The sequence below is a fragment of the Pterocles gutturalis genome, unplaced genomic scaffold, assembly GCF_000699245.1.
Source record: "Pterocles gutturalis isolate BGI_N339 unplaced genomic scaffold, ASM69924v1 Scaffold8026, whole genome shotgun sequence".
In the NCBI taxonomy this organism is placed as follows: domain Eukaryota; kingdom Metazoa; phylum Chordata; class Aves; order Pterocliformes; family Pteroclidae; genus Pterocles; species Pterocles gutturalis.
Window position 1 is genome coordinate 1 of NW_010102940.1, and position 18,680 is coordinate 18,680.

The window sequence follows — 18,680 nt, forward strand, 5'->3', positions numbered from 1 at the left end:
AACTTCATCTGCCAGTTCCCCCAGGACCTACGGATGTATCTCACCAGGTCCCACAGACTTGTGTACTTTCACGTTCTTTAGATGGTCTCAAACCCGATCTTCTCCTACAGCTGGTGGTTCTTCCTTCTCCCAGTCACTGCCTTTGCCTTCTGCAACTTGGGCAGTATGGCTTGAGCTCTTGCCAATATCCTACTGTATGCCTAAGATACGCATTTTCGTGCTTTTATGAAGCCATCAAGGCAGCGGCTTTAAATTTATTTTTTTCTGAAACCAACAGATACCACCAGTAATTCTCTAGGGACTGTGTCCTGTATTAATGTAGGATCACCGCAGTTTCAAATGTTCTACACAACAGACTACACACAGATCAAACTAAAGCTGAATAGAATAAATACCCAAAAAAGGTGAGGCATGATGGGGGATCAATAGCTGGTTGCCAGGTCTGGCTAACGCATCTTGTAGAGATGCCTACGTATCATCATCTACTTATTTGTATTTCCTGTTCTTCATGCTTTCTGTACTGCTTCTATTTTCTGTGTCCTCTTACTGGGCTGCCGGATATCCTTTATTTTCTGCTCAAATCCTCCCAGAAGGGTATAGCATAATTTTGTAAAACTATGATTTCTGTCTATATTACAGTTCTATATACATATGTATATGTATACACATGTACGTACACACAACACACTTTATTTGCCCCAGAACCTACCATTAATAGCAAAGTGGGGGAGGAAGGTATTAGTACTCATTCTTGCTATGCAGGATATGTAGAACAGTTAAAGCCACCATCACCACAGAAACTCTAATTCATATTTCCTATATGTTACTTTTTTTTATTTTTCAAGCCTTCTTTTATTTCATAGATTTCTTGAATTCACAGCCATTGTTTTGTGCAAATGGAAAACACAGTAACATCTGTGAATGAAACATTCTCTTCATATTAATTTTTCCATGTTCCAAAGATTATAAAGAAACTTCCTTCATCAATAGTTAGAAAAATATCATAAGTAGGCAGTGCTTCCATTCTGTTGTCATTTCTAGACTAATGAAGTGGAATGGCAAAATAGCCCCACCCCTCCCCGCAAACTACATAATGAATTTCCTATATTCCCATTTCCTATAAGTTGGGGTTTTTTTTTACCTTCAGCCATTTATCGACACACTTGGCATGGAACTCATGGTTACAGGGTAAGACTCTAAGTAGCTGCCTTGACTCGAAATCACACATGCATACCACACACCTAAAAAAGACAAAAGAGTTCAAATGTACCTGCTATATAAGAACAAATACATATTCCACATAAAACTTTACAGGTACAAGTGCAATATGCTAGCTCTTCTACCCCTTGGGTAGCTAGCCACAGTTATCTATATCTGTGGTTGAAGATGCGTAGTGTGACAATGTTAAGTGATAACTGCTCTTTTTTTCTTTTTCCTGTGCTTTCCAGTCACAAAGCAGGTGCTCCTGCTCACAGGAGTTCACAGATACCACCAAGAGAATAAATGTTTAATCAAAACTCAAAATGGCAGATATGATGATCTATAAAGTTCACTCTCTACTGATCCTAGTAAGCCACACTGGGGGTCACTGATACTGTAATATCAAAGAAAAATCCTTACACTGAAGTCCAAACATTAGACAGCATTTGGTACTAAGTCACTTTAACTACCTTCATATTTATATGGCCTTTTCTACTTGGTTGTGCATATCTTTCAAACACAGAAAGTTAATGGGTTTTAAAAGTAAGATGATACACGCTTAACCACTGAACAAGCTCTGTCAGGAGCACTTGAAACTTCAACACTTCAAGCTATTTTAACATAGGCTAAATTCCAAGTTGACAATGTCACTTTAATGTCTAGTATGCTCAGCAAAACCTAGAACACCTTTCTTTCATTTTCATTTTTTAAATGCTGAGGAAGTAAACTGACACACAGCTAAATGATGCGAGGCTGGATAGAGGTTCTCAAGTAAGGATAAATAGCATTTGATCTGGAAAGCAATCCAAGAAAAAAAAAAAAAAGAAAATTAAACTGTTCACTGACATGACTGCTTTTAAGCCCTTCTGGTTAGCTTAGACTGCAGGTTAGAGAAATGAGAATATAGCCAGCTAAATTACGGTCCTTTGAAAGATACGAATGTACTTACAATGTCTGTTCTGACTGGTGGTTGTTTGGATTGAACCTGTAGGACGGAAGCTGTTCAATGTCTGCCTTTGTCAATCCTCGTGGTTTGGCTTCTCCCAGGCGTTCTGCCAAATTCAGCAGTGCCTGCAAAACATGGGAACTAGACACTTAAAAATCTACTGCTCAAACAGGCTCCGGTTCCGCAAGAGGTGGGGCTGCCATTACACCTCACTATCCCAGCTGATGGCACAAAACACCCTTCTAACAATGTTTAGAACCTTAGTTTTCTCTTGTGATACAAGCCCCATAGAAAGGATATTAAAGAGGGTTCTGCATCTATAGATGTGAACTACTGTACCCTCCCAAGGGCCAAGAAGCAAAGGCAGTAAGGTAGTTTTATAAACATTACATTTAATTAATCCTATGACATTAACACTATTCTATATTAACAGTACTTTGCAAAGTTACATGCATAAAACCAGTAACTTACCCTGTTCTTCTGAAAGTGCGTCACTTCTGTTTCATATTTTAAATCAATTAAAATTCAAAAGGAGAAGAGTAACATGTAGAATATAAAAGCTGAACAACTTAATGATTACTAGCCTGAAAAGATGGATTCTGGGAAAGAGCAACAGACAAAAAATAAAGCTAAGCACTTCTAACATCCAGTATTGCAAGAAAATCTGAAAGGATGGTTTCTTGTCTTTACAGTCCTTGCACTTCCTTCAAAGACAAAAGTAGGATTAAAAACCAAAATATAATGAAATGTTATGTATTGCTTGAGCTAACATCCGTTCTTTAAAGGTAGTTGTAGTTCACACACCAACCTCATAGTTTTCCACCTCTCCATCTTCCACATCCAACTCAAAGCTGAATGCTGGTCCAACTGCAGGTGGAACTGGGAGCATTGATCTACCATGAGAACAAACAATGATAAGGTTCGGCATCTTGCTGAAGGATCCCTGAATTTGATCCCTCTCAAATCAACAAGTTCTCAGAACTGGTAAAAATATTAAGTTTGAAGTAAAAAATAAACATCTGAAGTGACTCAAACGAAAAACTAATTCTGCCACTTTTCGATACTGAGAGTCCTACCTTTTTAACTCCATGCATGTCCCAACTGATACTTTCAATCAGGCTCAGCATTTTTACAAAACCTAATCTCTTGATTATCCCAGATTACAGAGAGCTAAAACCGACAATGAATTGACATTCTGTTTTTAAATGTTTTATTTCTTTAAGTGGATAAAATATCAATAAAGAAAAGGAATCCTAAGTTCAGTTAGCTCTCCAGTACAAAACCCCAAAATTTTTCTAAGCCTAAACCACAAAATAAACAGGATATGCTACTGGACCAACTTCTATACTGAAGGAAAGCACAAACTCACTTTCTCATATACTGTGATGTTGGTCAAAGCAGAGTCTCTTCAGATAGAGAGGCAAGAGAGAGATGTTTTTTCTGTTTCTATATTCAGCAAGTGTTTAACCCCCAAGATAGTCCTATTGGTCAAAACTTAATACCCAGACACAGACATCACAAATTCATAGCACTAAAATATACTAAAATCCCACTTGAAGTCACTAGGAATTACTGTGCCACATCCTGTCCTCAATGGACAGGCAAGAAGCTATGACATCACTCTTAGACTGTAAGATGCAAAGTTGAACAACTTCACTGGATCAGATTTCTCACACCATTTTCATGCCACATCTGAAATTGCACAGCGAGAAACTACAGATCTGATGCCAATGTTTGATTATTTCCTTGTCAATGTCACCTTTGGCACCAGAAATTAATCTTTGTTTTCCACACCTTTCATAACTTATTTCCAAAGGAGAACACAGAAGAGTAATAAATCTCATGTCATATACCCAAATTCTCCCACAGAGAATCTACCCTAATATACTACAGATAATTCCTAAATGCTAATTGCCCCACATATTTTCCAGAAACAGCTAATCAGAGGCAGAACAGAAATTCAGATGTAACAGATTAGCAGTTCAGCCAATAAAGAGCAACACATCACAGAAACCTCCCACCTTTGTGTTTCATAATTAAGAACCAAACCAAATTAATTTATTCTGTAAATGAAGACTCCTAGGCCTTTATCCTACAGTGTTAACCCTGCCTCTGTAAGAGTATCCAAGAACCAAGCTTTAAAATTTGTTGAAGATTTTACAGAGTTCAGAAACAAGAGGCTACTGTGCCTCAAAAAACCTACAAAAGTACACTAGATAAAACTGTTCACTTAAAATTTTCCTTGCTCAAGGGGGCATTGTTATTCAAAATACACTGAAAATTTTACACAGATGTGGATGTTTTCCTCCTCTCTGGGACAGCTGAACTACGTCTGTTCTCTGGTAAGAATCCAATCATAAAAAGCAACAAGACTTGTTGGAAGTCACATGAGTTCTTAATAGCCTACATGGAAGCAAATGTACTTTGAACTTACAGCACATAAGGTAATAGGCTGGGATGGTAAGGGTGTGGTGGTATTGGCTGCTGTGATCGGTATCTGCTGCGCCCTGTGAGTCTTCGAGGCATAAAAGGTGGGTAAGGCTGCAAGAAAGAAGAAAATAAGCTTCATCTGGAACTTACAGAACTGGAACTTACGTCCACTTCTGGGCTCCACAGCATAAGAGAGACATGGACATACTGGAGAGAGTCCAACAAAGGGCCACTAAGATGGGATCAGAGCATCCCACATGTGAGGAGAGGCTGAGTGAGCTGGGACTGTTCAGCCTGGAGAAGAGAAGGCTCAGGACAATTTTTCTTGTGCAGCTGCAGTTGAACTGCCTGTAGATCCCCCAGAAAGTCGGCTTCAAGCAAGCTTGTCTGTCTTTATAACATGGTGCAGTCCAAATTATGGAAGCACTCTATATAACTGCTTGTCTACAAATTGCAAACACTCTGGAGAAGAACTATTTTTAAAGAATTCTAGCTTTCCTGGCTTGTGGAAACTCAACATACAATGAAGAACTAAGTAGAAGTGACAGCAGCTTTTCTAAACTGTACTATATTAGTTTCTGCAGTAGAAGTCCTGGACTACATGGCAACATGGAACATTTTCTAAGTAACTGCTACCACACTCTGCAGGTAATTGTTATCAGAAATAATTTGCTGGTATCATTATGTTACCTTTAACTTGACTAAAACAAAAATACCACAGTATGCAGCTAAAACCAATAACGGAATACAACTACAGGAAGTTCCACTTTTCAACAAAATGTACCATCAAATAAAGATCAAGAATGTTAGTGCAGCATGAATGAGAATGTAGCACCAAAAACAATACTTACTACACCAAATGACACCTCCTGGTGTAAAGGATCGTGGGTTAAGAATTGGAGAGGAGCTGAGGGAGGCAATGTTGGTGGATGGGCTGAAGGAGGGTATGTAAAACCTCCTACAGGAAGATGTTCTCCAAGCAGTTCTACTTCATTTTCTATCCTTTGAAGTGGCTAAAATAAAAAGAGATACGCTTTGTTGCAATAATAGAGATACAATTTTTCCCCAGTGAAGAACTGCAATCTCAGCTACATATTCTGAGCTGCTGTGGTCAATTTTACGGGGTAAAAAAAAAATAAAATTACAGGTATAATGGTACTCAGTTTCACACAGTAACTCTGTGAACAATTCCTGTGTCATTAGCACTACCAAAAAGCAAAGACAGCACTACACATTTGATATAAATTCACCTTTTCCAGCTAGCCATGCTTATAGACCAGGAATTTATGTGATCTAGCAAATATAGTAGTGGCTGTAATTTCCTGTGTCTTGCATTTTTCAGGACAAATATTTTCTCTCCTTCTTGCCAGGCTGTTCTCACTGTACAACTATGCGAGAGAAAAAAATAAACAACCATAGACAAGAACTCAAAGTGTGTCAGAAAACCTGAAAAGTGGAGAGGAAACATGGCGACTCCAATGGATTAAAATGCTAATGATATTCAGTAATCAAGCAGATGGTTTCCTAGGAGGGTCATGCAAGCAGTCTTACTAAGAACACACAGTCCAGAGGTTTCAGAAGCATGAGATTCCAGTTCAGTATTGTAATCCAGTCAACTGTAGTACATCAGTCAGGCCCCAAAGTTCTCAAGAAATAACCAGGAATTGTAATTGTTTCATTAATACGCCTTTCTGTTCCTGACACTGAATTGCACCATTTCAAGAAATTCAGCTACAAAAACCACCTTGTGTATTCAAAGGAATATTCTGTTTCCCTGTTACACAAGGCAAACTTTAAAAACAAGGTATTCTTGAACTACTAAGACACAAGCTTTTTGCCAGAGCTAAAAGTTGACCGTCAAGCCTAATCAATAACCTAAGTAAGCAACCCAAGCTAAAACCCAAGCCCATACTTTTCTAAGGGAAAATCTTCTAAAGATTACAACCGAAACCCATCTTTTCCCAGCTGTTCTCCCATCACCATAACAAAGTCATTACAATCCTATCCAGACCCAAGACACGCATGGAGACGTCTCAGTAACATCTTAAGTAACAATTAGGCTGTTTGCTATTTCTGCATTACTGAAATACCAGCATCTTCTAGTCAGAGGCTCAAACAAAAGGACACAGATACACAGATAGCCCCACTGTAAGAGCTGTAAGCCAGAACTGAAAATCTAATTTCCCCCAAATCCAGAACAGGGTCACATTTTCCCGTGTTTGCATAGTCTCTATCACTAAGCCAAGTCTGCTTAGGCAGAAGGCATCAAGATCTTTCATAAGGGGGGTGGAGGGGAGGGAAGAGAGGGGCAGGGGGGAAGAACAAGGGAGACTGTCCTAAATGCATCTGGACTACCTACGGTCATTATGTTCTAGAAAAAGCACTGTTCATTTAAAAATTAACTGAGAAGTAACACAAAAGATGTATACAATGAAAGCAATATTCTGTGCTTTCTTCTCCCTCTGCTAAGCTTTTCTCTGAAACCACTACTGCACTACATAACCTCCTCTGGATTCTCTTCTGATTGCTGGGAAAGAAATACCTGAAGGAATAGCTCGTGAAGCATATATACATCTTTTTGACAGAAGTAAAGGCCTATGGAGAAACAGCACAGACAAAAGCTGATGAAATCTGAAGAGAAACACAGTGAACTTTATTTTTTCATCTTCACACTACATAATTACAGAGTTGTTAAGGAAGCATAAGTGCAAAAACCTACTACTTTAAACAAAATCTGCTTCCTCAGTCAGGTATCAGCACTATTTCCCCATCCAGCCCCACCAATTCTATGGAGAGGGGGGTAAGAAGCATTACTTACCGACCGTGACTGCTGTGCTTGTAAAGGAACGAATTGTCCTGGAGGAGGCAAGTGAGGAGGGTGGTGTGGAGAGATATGAGGAGGATGCAAAAGGAATGGGTCACCAGAAATGAGGGGTGGAAATGCTGCATATGGTACAGGTAGGTGCTGGACTGAACACGCCTGAAGCATCTGAAATAAAATCAAAACAACATATTTTTGACTCGAGCACAAACATTCCCTGTAGAATGTTCTATTTTTATTATGGAAAGATACCATTAAAACAAAACAGTTCTATTGCCTCCTTGGAAAAGCCTCCAAAACACACAAAAAGAGTAACTAATTCAAATACACAAGGAACAGTGATCAATACAGAACAGGCTCTAGAAGTACCACAGTGTGACATCTGCTAAGTGAAAAGTAGCTCTTACTTCTCACAAGGTCAATGGGAGTTCAGCTTTTCCAACACTTCATGATTAGACAGACTCCTAAGTGATGAGGAGACACACTTATCTTAGTTAATTGCTGTCAGACCATGCCTTAAAACCTCTGTTGCCCCATATGCTGAGAATAATTCATAAGCTCTGCTCAGTTCTGCACTTTGAAGGGAGCTTCATGCTCCAAAGGTGGCTTCCTAAGTGATAGCTACTGTGGGAAATAGCCCTTCTTCTTTTTGAAATTCCTCATACAAAAGCAACTTTGGGCACTAAACTTTGAACACAGAAGTGATGAAAGCACTGCAGGGGAGCAGGAACATGCTCGCAGAAGTGTTCAGTTTTACTTTCAACTCTAGATACGGAGGATCAAGAAAGCCTTCATTCTCTTCTTCTTGCTCTTTGATCCATCATCAAAATGTCAGGCATTTCTGTTACTTTTTTGACAATTAAAAGCACAGTTAATAAGATACTTGCCATCAAATCTTACAAAGAAAGAGGACCCAGTCCTGACCTCTCTTTTTTTTTTTTCTCTTTTCAGTCAGGTCACACAACATATATTGTACAGACTGACTATAATGGCATAAAATGGTAAAGAGATCCAGTTTAAAATCAGATTACAATAACAGAGGTGGAACTATCACCTCAATTTACTGTGATCATGACCAAACATAATCCTAGCAGACTAATTTGATCTATTTTTTCTTAAACGCTGACCATTCTTCACCCTCAGCTACTACGTCATCTTTCTAAGAAATAGCTGAAGATAAATTTGCAGGTAGAACAGCACACCGTTCTTTAAAACAGGTGTTACTTTGGGGAACATATTAAAATGTTTCATCCCAAGATTCTGTACAGTAAAGGTTACTGTAGCTCCAATATATGTTTGGAACAATCTTTGCTATGCCTATGGCACTTTTTAAGTTGCAGCAAATGAGGCCATATTATCTTTCAAGTGGAAAGAAACGAAAACTACCAATTTATTCATTCAGGCTTTCGGAAAATTTCTGCTGTTTCAACATCTGCTTCCAATAAGTTTTAAAACTGATGAAAGTATTTCATAAATGGCATTTGTTTATTTTGTAGTTACATATGCAGTGAGAGAGACAAATACTGTGAAAGTAACAAAAGAATACTGGGAAGTTCATAGATGAAGCTGGTGAGCAAGTTGACGTGCTGGAGGGGAGGGCTACCTTTCAGATGTACTGTTACAGGCTGGAAAAATTGGCTGACAGGAACCATGTGAAGTTCAAAGGCAAATGTGAAGACTGGCACTGGGAGAGAGTAACTCCATGGAGCAGGACATTTTGAGACTGACTGGCAGGTGAGCAGATTTGCAGAAAAAAAGTTGGGTTCTGGTGGACATGTCAAATAGGAGTACAGAAGAGTCACAGTGTACTCCTGCAGTAAAAAAGAGCTACTGCATGCTGGGCTGCTTTACTAAGAATGTAACTAGTGGGTTCAGTGAAGTGATTCCACTCCTCTTTTAAATTTGTGAAGCTGTATCTCAACTCCTGGCTCCCCTATTTTCCTCCTCAGTGGCAAAGAAAGACACTGACATATTGAAATGAGTCAACTGAAAGACAACATGACCACGAGCCCGGAGCACACTGAGTAAAAGAAGAGGCTGCAGAACTGTACTTGTTCTGCCTTAAAAAGAGAAAACTAAGCAAAGACCTCACCACTATCTTCAGCTACTTCGTGAGAGTGGGTAGACAGAACCTGCCTCTTCTTCAAGGGGCAAAGTGAAAGGACAAGGATCAATGGGACCAAGTTGCAGCAAAGAAAATTCAGTCAAATACACAGAAGAAATTATTCACCACAAGGATAGTCAAACACCGGACCGGAGGCTTAGAAAGTTTGTGAAATCTCCATCCTTGAAAACTAGTGCTGCTCTTTGCAGGTGACTACCAGATGATCTCCAGATCCCCCTCCTAATGTACATTATTCATCAATTATGTGATGTAACAGAAGAAAGCATAAAGTCTGCCTGTTGACGTTACATGAACTCAACATTAATTCTTTATATTCACTTGTACTGCATCCATTCTCTCAACACACTTGATTAACTGTTGTACATTCAGTCCAAACATGGTTAGAGCTTTACTCCTGCATATATTTAAAGGACAGCTGCATTGCTGAATTATAAGACATTTTATGAATTGCACAGCTAATATGTCTGTTCAAAGCAGAGGGTAAGATTATTAGTATCTGTTATTTAGATTTCCCTAAGCCCCAATATAGTTTTGTTGTTTCTTGGGACATGTTGTGGTCTTGCATTGCTGAATTTTCTCTCCAAGTATTGTTCTAATCTCTGGGTACCCACTTGTCTGGGACGGCTAAGCATCCATGTTTGTCCCAACAACTCAGGCAGACAGAAGGGGTGCCACCATGTCTACAAACAGCAGGAACAGAGCACTTTAGAGGAAAAGGTTCTTTTCTGAACAGATATTAGCAAATTGTTAACACTCTGAGTGATGGGCACACCTGTTGAGATGGTGCATGGTTGCTGGGGGCTGGGGTTTGTCTCCCTGGCAGGGAACCAGCTGCCTGCCCCGCCCCCCCCCAAAGCCACCAGGATACAGGGCTGTTACCCACTCCCCCTGAGGGGTGATCCTGGACAGACAGAACTATATAAAAGGTAAGCATGACCACCTACTCACTCTTGGTCTCATCACCCCCAGATCAAGATTCTGCTTGACAAGACTGAACAAAGGGGGCAGTGATATTGCTGTGTCTCTGTCACTCTCTCTCTCTTTCTGTCCCCCACTCTTTCTTATCTTTCAACTCCTTCCTACTCTGTTTTCTATGTGATTTTTATCACCAAATAATTGATAAGCATTATTTGGTGCTTAATTGGTAAGTGTTATCTGGTGATAATTGATAAGCATGATTTGGTGCTTGACTCTGAGCAGTTAATTCATAACATTTTTGCAGCTGATACGTGTTGCTGAGGAAATTTAAATAAAACTGTATTGTACTGTTCCTTGATTCACTGTCTGACTTCACCCAGTTGGTGCACCTTTTGGGGAAGCACAAAAGATTCACCTCCCTCAACCATCCACTGTAGTGGGGCAAGACACCAGTCTGAGATTGCTTTGCTCTACAAACACCACCACTAAACAGAAGAAAAAAGTTGTCTCCCATCCTGCCTCAGGGATACACACTGACTCACGTAACGGATTTTCACCAACCTGAAAGGTAAGCAGAAATACTGGTTACAAACACTCCAGACTGTCCAGCAGTATTCTGCAGACCTTGTTATCTCTCATGGGGATAAATGGCAGCTGGACAAAATGAATACAAATTACCCTCACTCTTCAACTAGCAGCTTAAAGAAACAGATGGTCACATCATGGGTTTTGTTTCAGTGTCATAGGGGTGTTCATGCCCTCATGACACAGAATGCACAAGAGGAAATGTTAAGTTACACACTGCTGGCAAATACACAGCTAGCAGAGACCAATACTTATACCAACATTATTAACGGTTACTGGACACTATATATAGTTTTTATGTATGATTGTCGTGGTGTTGGCCGGGACAGTTAACTTTCTTAATTCTAGCTAGTAGGAGGCTATGTTTGGGATTTATGCTGAGGAGAAGGCTGATAACATACTGATGTTCATAGCTGTTGTCAGGACAATCAAGGACTTTACAGCTTCTCATGCTATGCCAGTGTCTGCAGGGGCAAGAGAAGCTAGGAGGGAGCACAGCCCCAATTACTAACCTAGGATTTGACCCTGGGTTTAGGATTGAGACCCAAATTGGCCAGTAGTATATTCCATATCATGCACATAATGCTCAATATGTAGATGTTCGGAACTTCTCTTTCTCTAGGCTGTCCCTCTCTCTGGGTCATCTCCCTGTCTCTTGGGGCCATCTCATTCTCTAGGCTGGCTCTCTGCCTCTTTATCTCTTTTCTGGGATTGCAGTTTTGAGAATCTCCCTGCTCCAGGATTGTCAGTTGGGAACAGGCTGAGCTTTGGTCAATGAGTGGTGAGCAGCTGCACTGTGTATCACTCATTTGTATATATTACTATCATAATTATTTTCAGTTTTGTTGCTTTAGTTATTAAATTGTTCTTATCTCAAGACACAAGTCTCTTTTCCCTTTAATTCCCCCCTCCATCCCTGGGAGAGGTGAGGATGAGCAAGAAGCTCTCTGGTGTTTCACTGCTAGCTCGATATAAAACCACAACAATGATAATACATATTTACACTACAAAAAGGAGGGGGGAAAAAAGCTGAGACTCTTGGACCAGGTTCTGCAACCTTCACCCAAAGCTGAAACTTCCTGGGGTACACTTCTTCAGCTCTGATATCTTTTAGAACTTAATGACGAAATTTCCACAGAATGGCAGCATCAGACCTGGGAAGTGGTATCTTCGAGCTGATATATAAAAATTTCTAAGAAAACAGTTCAAATTCTTTCAAATTTAAAGCTGGAAAATAAGCCAGGCAAGACACTTTACTCCCAGAAAGGCATAGAGAGACAATTACTTAACTATTAAACAATATTTTGATTCACTTTATGAGAGCATTTTGAGACAGAAGAGCCTTTCTCAGCTTTTAGTGATCTTTCAGGATCTTATTACTTCTCAGAAGAAAACTGATTTTTGAATATCAGACCTTTTTGTATGTAACCAACCCCTGCACATGGTCTGCATTTAAAGATTTTTTTTGCTAGGCGAGTAAAATACTAGGGCCTGAGCAGTGAGGGCCTGAAACAAAGTTGACCTCTAGATGAACCTCACAACCTAACAATATATTTAATATGTTTAATATTGATCAGATATGCAATGTATTACCTTATTAATATATGCCAATTTATAAAGTTTTGTTGTAACGCTTATACAGCTTTGCTGTAATGCTTGCTGTGTAAGGTTAGTCAGCAGAAAGATACTAATTGTGTAACAGTAGCCAAAATTAAGCACGGATGTTTCCTGTTGCCACAGATGGCAAAGGAATGTGGCAAGTCGTGACAAGCTTTGTAGTAATCTTGATGATGTATCTCTCAACATTCTTTTGTTCTTGTTATCTCCCCTCTCCTGCCCTGGCCAGGCTCAAGACGGAAGTTAACAAGGAGAAAACCACATCAGATGTTTTTTGCAGTTTAAGATACAAAGTTGTTTATTCAACTGTATAAAGGTGGGTAACGTTTGCAGGGAAATTTGGAAGCCTCATCTATACAGTGGATCCACTGCATAGAGATTTCCCAATTGCCGGGAAGGGTTCTCCAAATCCTCGCTGCAACTAGGCTCTCCAGCGACTGCAGATCTGGATGATGGTAATGTATTATTAGGGCAATTGGTGATGTATCTTTATTAATCACTATCACTAACTCTATGTAGTAATGATTAGGTGCACTACCTTACTTTCTGCTTGCTGTAGTAGTTTGTTCATTATTTTACTGCTTTACCTTATCTTGCTTTAATTTCTTTTCACTGTATTATTTTTCTCATTATTTTATCACTTCAAACATCAGTCAAAATAAGCTTACTTCTTTAATTTGGTGCCTGTGTCCTTTGTGCTAACCCTGTCAATTGGCAAAACAAAGTGAGCTGCCTAATAAAAGCCTCACGCAGAATAGCTGCTGATAATAAGTCAGTTCATAAACCAGCATTTAGTTTGAGTTAAAAACCATCAGGTCTCTATACTACAGACAGTCATACTCTATAAAGACGGTCGGTAAGTACCATATGCTTACCAACTCAAAGGCCTACACGCCTAGGCCACTGCAATTAACCACAGGGAAAAAAAGGCTATTTCCAACACAATTAAAGCCACAGAGACACTAAAGCTCTAAGGTGACATTCCAATGTCCAAGATTGAAGCTGGTGTTATTACAGAGACCCACTTACGGGTGGAGGCACACTGCAAACTGGAAGGTGCTGCCCACTGAAAACGACTGAGCACCCTGGAACCTGCTGTGCGCTGCAGGCAGGAATGTGCTGCCCTGTGCAAAGCGGTATCCCATGTGGAGCCACCGTTGTCACTGTGTATGAGACAGGAACCGTGCCCTGATGAATCTGCAGCAAAAGGAAAAAAAGATTAAAAACTTACTGTAAAGTCTTAACGGTGTTCTACAGCACAATGAATAAGATAACAAGCTTTTAGCTACATATCAGAAACAAATATACTCACAATGAAGGTGTAAAAGGAAGCATATGCTTTAGCTCCTGTTCATTACAATACTATTCTCAAAGGAATATTACTTACCAGTCAGCAGTTTCTGTGCAAGCCTAAGAGGGATCTCTCAGCTTAAAACGTTAAGATTTCCAAGGCACCTTAGAGTCACTCAGAAGGACCTCAAACTCTATTAAGCCTCCCCTCCCCCCTCCAAAGGTTAGACCTTACAAAATAAGAAGGCAGTAATTCCCACATAAAACCTAATCTACAAGCAGCTAAAGAATCTTCCCAACCCTGAAGGGACTTACTCAACAATCATTCAGACACTTGTATCTTTAAGAACAAAAAAAAAAGCGTAGACTTTCTGTCTTCCAAAGAGACCAATCTCTTGATTTACTTTCAGACCAACATTCAAGCTAAGTCTCCAAACCTAAACGTAACAGAACAGCTAACTGGGAAGCTGCAAAGTAAATATGACTATGAGGCAACACACCCTAAACATCCACATTTATATTAGGAAACAGACCCACATAATTCAATTTTCTAGCTAGTGATATTCCCTAGAATTTAATAATCAAACTAAGATCCAAAGGTAGTCTGGATCTACAAACCACTTGGGGCTTTTTCTTGGTGGTGGTTTGTTGTTTTGTTTTGGTATTTATTTTTTTTTAACACTAAACAAAAATCTCTGATGCTGATAAAACTGAAAAGGCTTAAATGTCAGGGAGCATGGATTAATAAAAAGTAACTATTCCAAGGAAGCTTCCACTTCCTTCATAATCTGCTAAAATGGAACCTGCTTGCTTAAAATGGAACAAGCAAGAACAGCTCATTAGGAAGGTGAGAATGAGAAAAAGACAGCTAACCTACTGAACTGGTAGTGTACAGTCAGACATACGAGACAAAACAGAATGCAGATCACTGAACAGAACTTAAAACCTCAATCTGTGTATCACTAATGACAGGAACCAGTCTCAGGAGAGACACTGAATTTGATCCTGTTCTGGCTCAGGTACAAAAAGTTGGGCATATAGTGCAATGCTGGGTGCGATTCTGAAATGTTTACTGCTCAGAGTAATAATAAAAAAATGACCTATCAAAATGGTTTTGTCTTCTAAGTATAAAACATCACCATGGAAGACATCAGTGAATCTGGAAACACTGATCATAGAAGGTACTTGGAAGGTAGATGCAGTGGGATGGAACAACTGTTTATCCAGGCTTGTCATGATGTAATCGTGCAACACAAAGCAAGAGCACGATTTGAATTTTTGAGATGCTGCAGCAGCAGAATTGTTCATCAAAATGTAAGGTTGTGAGATAGCTAGAACAGAATAGTGTTAGCTTCCACCCTTGCACTTGGTCCCACAGGCAAAACCTTCCTACTGAGAACTGCCCTGCACACATAATACAACACACCAGCAGCATGCAGCTGCACTGAATGCAAACCAGCAGGGATGTTAAGAGTTGCATTCTATGTATGTGCAGTTTGGCAAGTGGACATCTGGACAACCAGTTCTATTTCCCAGTTTATGACTACACAGCAACTAACACACTTGTACTGCAGTCTGCTGATTTAACAAACAACAATGACAAATGTTATCACAATAGGATAAATTACTTTAAAAGTCCTCAATTAACAGAATTCTGTACCAATTACTGTCGCAGAAAGGAATTATTTACTTTCTGGACCAACCACATATCTCATTTTTTCATGTCATTTAAGGAGGTGTTGATTAGACTTGGATGGCTGATTTAGTTATGTGACAATACTATCATGTCATGTAGGCAACCAATTACAGGCATTGTGAACTTTACTTCTAAATAATGCATTTTAACTTCTTAAAGACTCCTAAGCTAAAGAGAGATATTTCACATGAAATAGAGTACATTCTCAATTATCATATCACACCTTTATCACATTAAATTAACTTCAGAATCAAAAAAATGGCACTTAAAAGGTTTGAGCCAGAGGCCTACAGAAGTATGTCAATGCACACACTGACAAATTTTTAAATATCACTCTTTATCAAAAGTCTAGACTTCTTTCTGTTTTTGGTTTTTTTCTTCCACTTCCTACTCCAGTACTCCATACACCAATAATATTCAACAGGAAAAATGGTCTCTAAGAGGCAAATAGAATTTTGTGTTACGTGACTTTCATTGCCAACTTAATCTGGGGAGGTGAGAGATCCTGAAGACTTTGGAGGAAAAAAAACCAAACCCAAAACACATCTTCAACATCCTTCTGTTTGTACTCTTAAAACTCTTACCTGATCATGAATGTCAACCATCATTGCATTCTGCTGTGGTGGATGAGCAGCTGGGTGCAACATACGAGGAGATACATTTGGCGGGTGAAAGGCTCGGGGCTCTTCTATTGCTTGCTGCTGTCCATAGGAGAGACGGTGATAGTTTTCATCCTGGCTAATGGAATTATGTCTGGACAAACGATCTCTCCTTGCCCTCTGACGTCGAACAGGAGGACTGGAAATGCATTAAAAAATGAGAGAATATGTAAATGACATAAATCCTTCTTAATAACTAAAATGACAAGAGAATCAAGTATCAAGAAATTTTTTACACTGGAAAATTTTTCTACAACAGGTTTATTAGATTGGAATACTGACAAAACTGCTAAAAGAGATGACACTTTTTTTTCAGCATAAAAGTGCTTAACAGAGCACAACTTAATGCTGTAAAGTAAAACAGGAGAATTCCTGTGTAAATATTAACCTGTTAAACAAATGGCACTTGCATTGCCAAGACAAGTGCTCAAAAGTCAAGAGAGCAAACTTCAAGACATTTCTGTGCATTTATTCTAGGTAAAAATCCTTAATTACATGATGACAGATCTCCCCAGGATCCTTGCTCCAATCAGGCCACAGAATGGTTGTTCACTTAGTGATGACAGACAAAGCAGCAGACTCCTCTGAAGAAACAAATGAATTTTTCAGCTCTCACATGTTCACTACATAATTGAGTGCCTCACAGAATTATCTCCAGAAGATCCCAGGACACTGTGAGTATGGTAACCTTTCTTTTTCAGAGTGAAGAACTGTTGTGTAGATTGACTTAGACCAGACATCCACTTCTTTTGAGTAACTGATATATAAGCATAGCATTTGATTATGTATTCTTATATAATTGTGTATATGTTCTGAGCAGAGCTGCCACTATCGTGAGCTGAGACCTCTGCAAATTAGAGAACAGTGGCTCAAGTTCAACCCTCAGAAAACGATACACACCTAGAGTAACAAATGCCCTACTATAAATTTTGATCAGGTCACATCTCATTTGTTGGGAAGGGGAAAGAACTGAAAGCACAAAACCATCTCCCAGGACTTTCAATACATGCCTTCCAATCTCCACAACACATAAATTACAGGTCCCAGAGGCAACAGCAAATCAAAGCTACATGGGATGAAACAGTTTCCCAGCTACGGAACAGGCTGAAGGAACCAAATTGCAAGAAGAGACAAATAGGGTCTGTGACTATTAGAACATGTCCTCTCTGACTGCACATGGAACTTAAGATTCTTCACTCTCACTATTCCAATCACTATTACTGAAACCTGCTGGCATAACCCACAGATTCCTCGAGTTGAGTCCAACTTTTGTGCTGTGTGAAACAGAAAAACTCTAGGGAAGAGAGAGCTTATTGCCAGTTACTCAGACGCCACTGTGAGTATCTGATACAATGTTTCAAGCCCCTATTTTTCTGTCCTGCTTCACAGGGACCTTACCCAGTTATCCACTATCTTACAAGGGAAACAAATGGCAGTTCACAACAGATCAGACAGAAGGCATAATGCCAGATTATAACACAACATTCTGAACACAAAAACCACCATAGCCTTCTTTATCTTTACAAATTGCCAGAATCTAACCTAAATCCACCCTCTTTCAGTTTAAAACCATTACTTCTCGTCCTGTCACCACAGTCCCTGATGAAGAGTGCCTTCCCATCTCTCCTGTAGGCCCCTTTTAAGTACTGGAAGGTTGTGCTTCAACTGGAACTTGTGACTGGGAGACCGGAACTTGTGCTTGAAGTCTTTAAAAAACATCCACAAATAACCTCCTCTGGTTCTACATGCACAGTATAAACACAGTAAACGACCAGTTAAAACAAAGAGACAGGATGGAATTGGTGAAAAAAAATGCAGGAAGTCCGACACTCAGGTAGGAAAAGCCATCAAAAGGTAACTGCAGAGTTAGCATTTGCAGATCTTAGTGTTTTCTAACAAGGGTGACTTCTTTGCAGTAATACATTCTTAAATTCCGTTAGTTCAGAATTACATTCAAGACAAGGAGGGAAGGAAGCACAGATGAAAGGTGAGGCACAGCAAAGGTACAGATCTCCCCCATTTCACCATGACTGATAAAGACAACTTGGAATAGTCTACTCTGTTTCATATAGGCATTCATTATGTTTTTATATTCACAATTCCCCTGTACTATAAGTAGCTGGACAAAAATAACACCTTTCTGTCAGAAGGCTATTCTTCTAAATGCAATATTTATCTGCTTACAGTAAGTTTGAAAAAACTCACTGTGAATTAGGGCACTATTGTCCTAAGCACAGTATAAAATCCCCAATAAAAAGAGGTAAAGTCTAAACAGTAGCCCAGATAATTGAAAAAAGTCCAGATAAAAAACCAGCATAGCCTGTGCTGACCAAAAGGAGTGAACTGGTAGGACAAAAGAGTTAATGCTGATCACAGAATCACAGAATCACAGA

At 39.4% G+C, this 18,680-nt stretch overlaps 1 protein-coding gene across 1 annotated transcript; it reads right to left on the bottom strand.

Moving 5' to 3' along the window:
• Positions 1-940: 940 nt before the first annotated feature.
• On the bottom strand, positions 941-16,426 carry RNF38 (ring finger protein 38; the record flags this gene model as incomplete). The annotated part of the gene is made up of 9 exons (XM_010086489.1): positions 941-1,042; positions 1,142-1,241; positions 2,150-2,271; positions 2,955-3,039; positions 4,581-4,687; positions 5,428-5,589; positions 7,395-7,565; positions 13,672-13,839; positions 16,213-16,426. Coding segments are annotated over 9 exons (1,231 nt in total), but the record flags the coding sequence as incomplete, so codon positions are not given.
• Between the last annotated feature and the right edge of the window lie 2,254 nt (positions 16,427-18,680).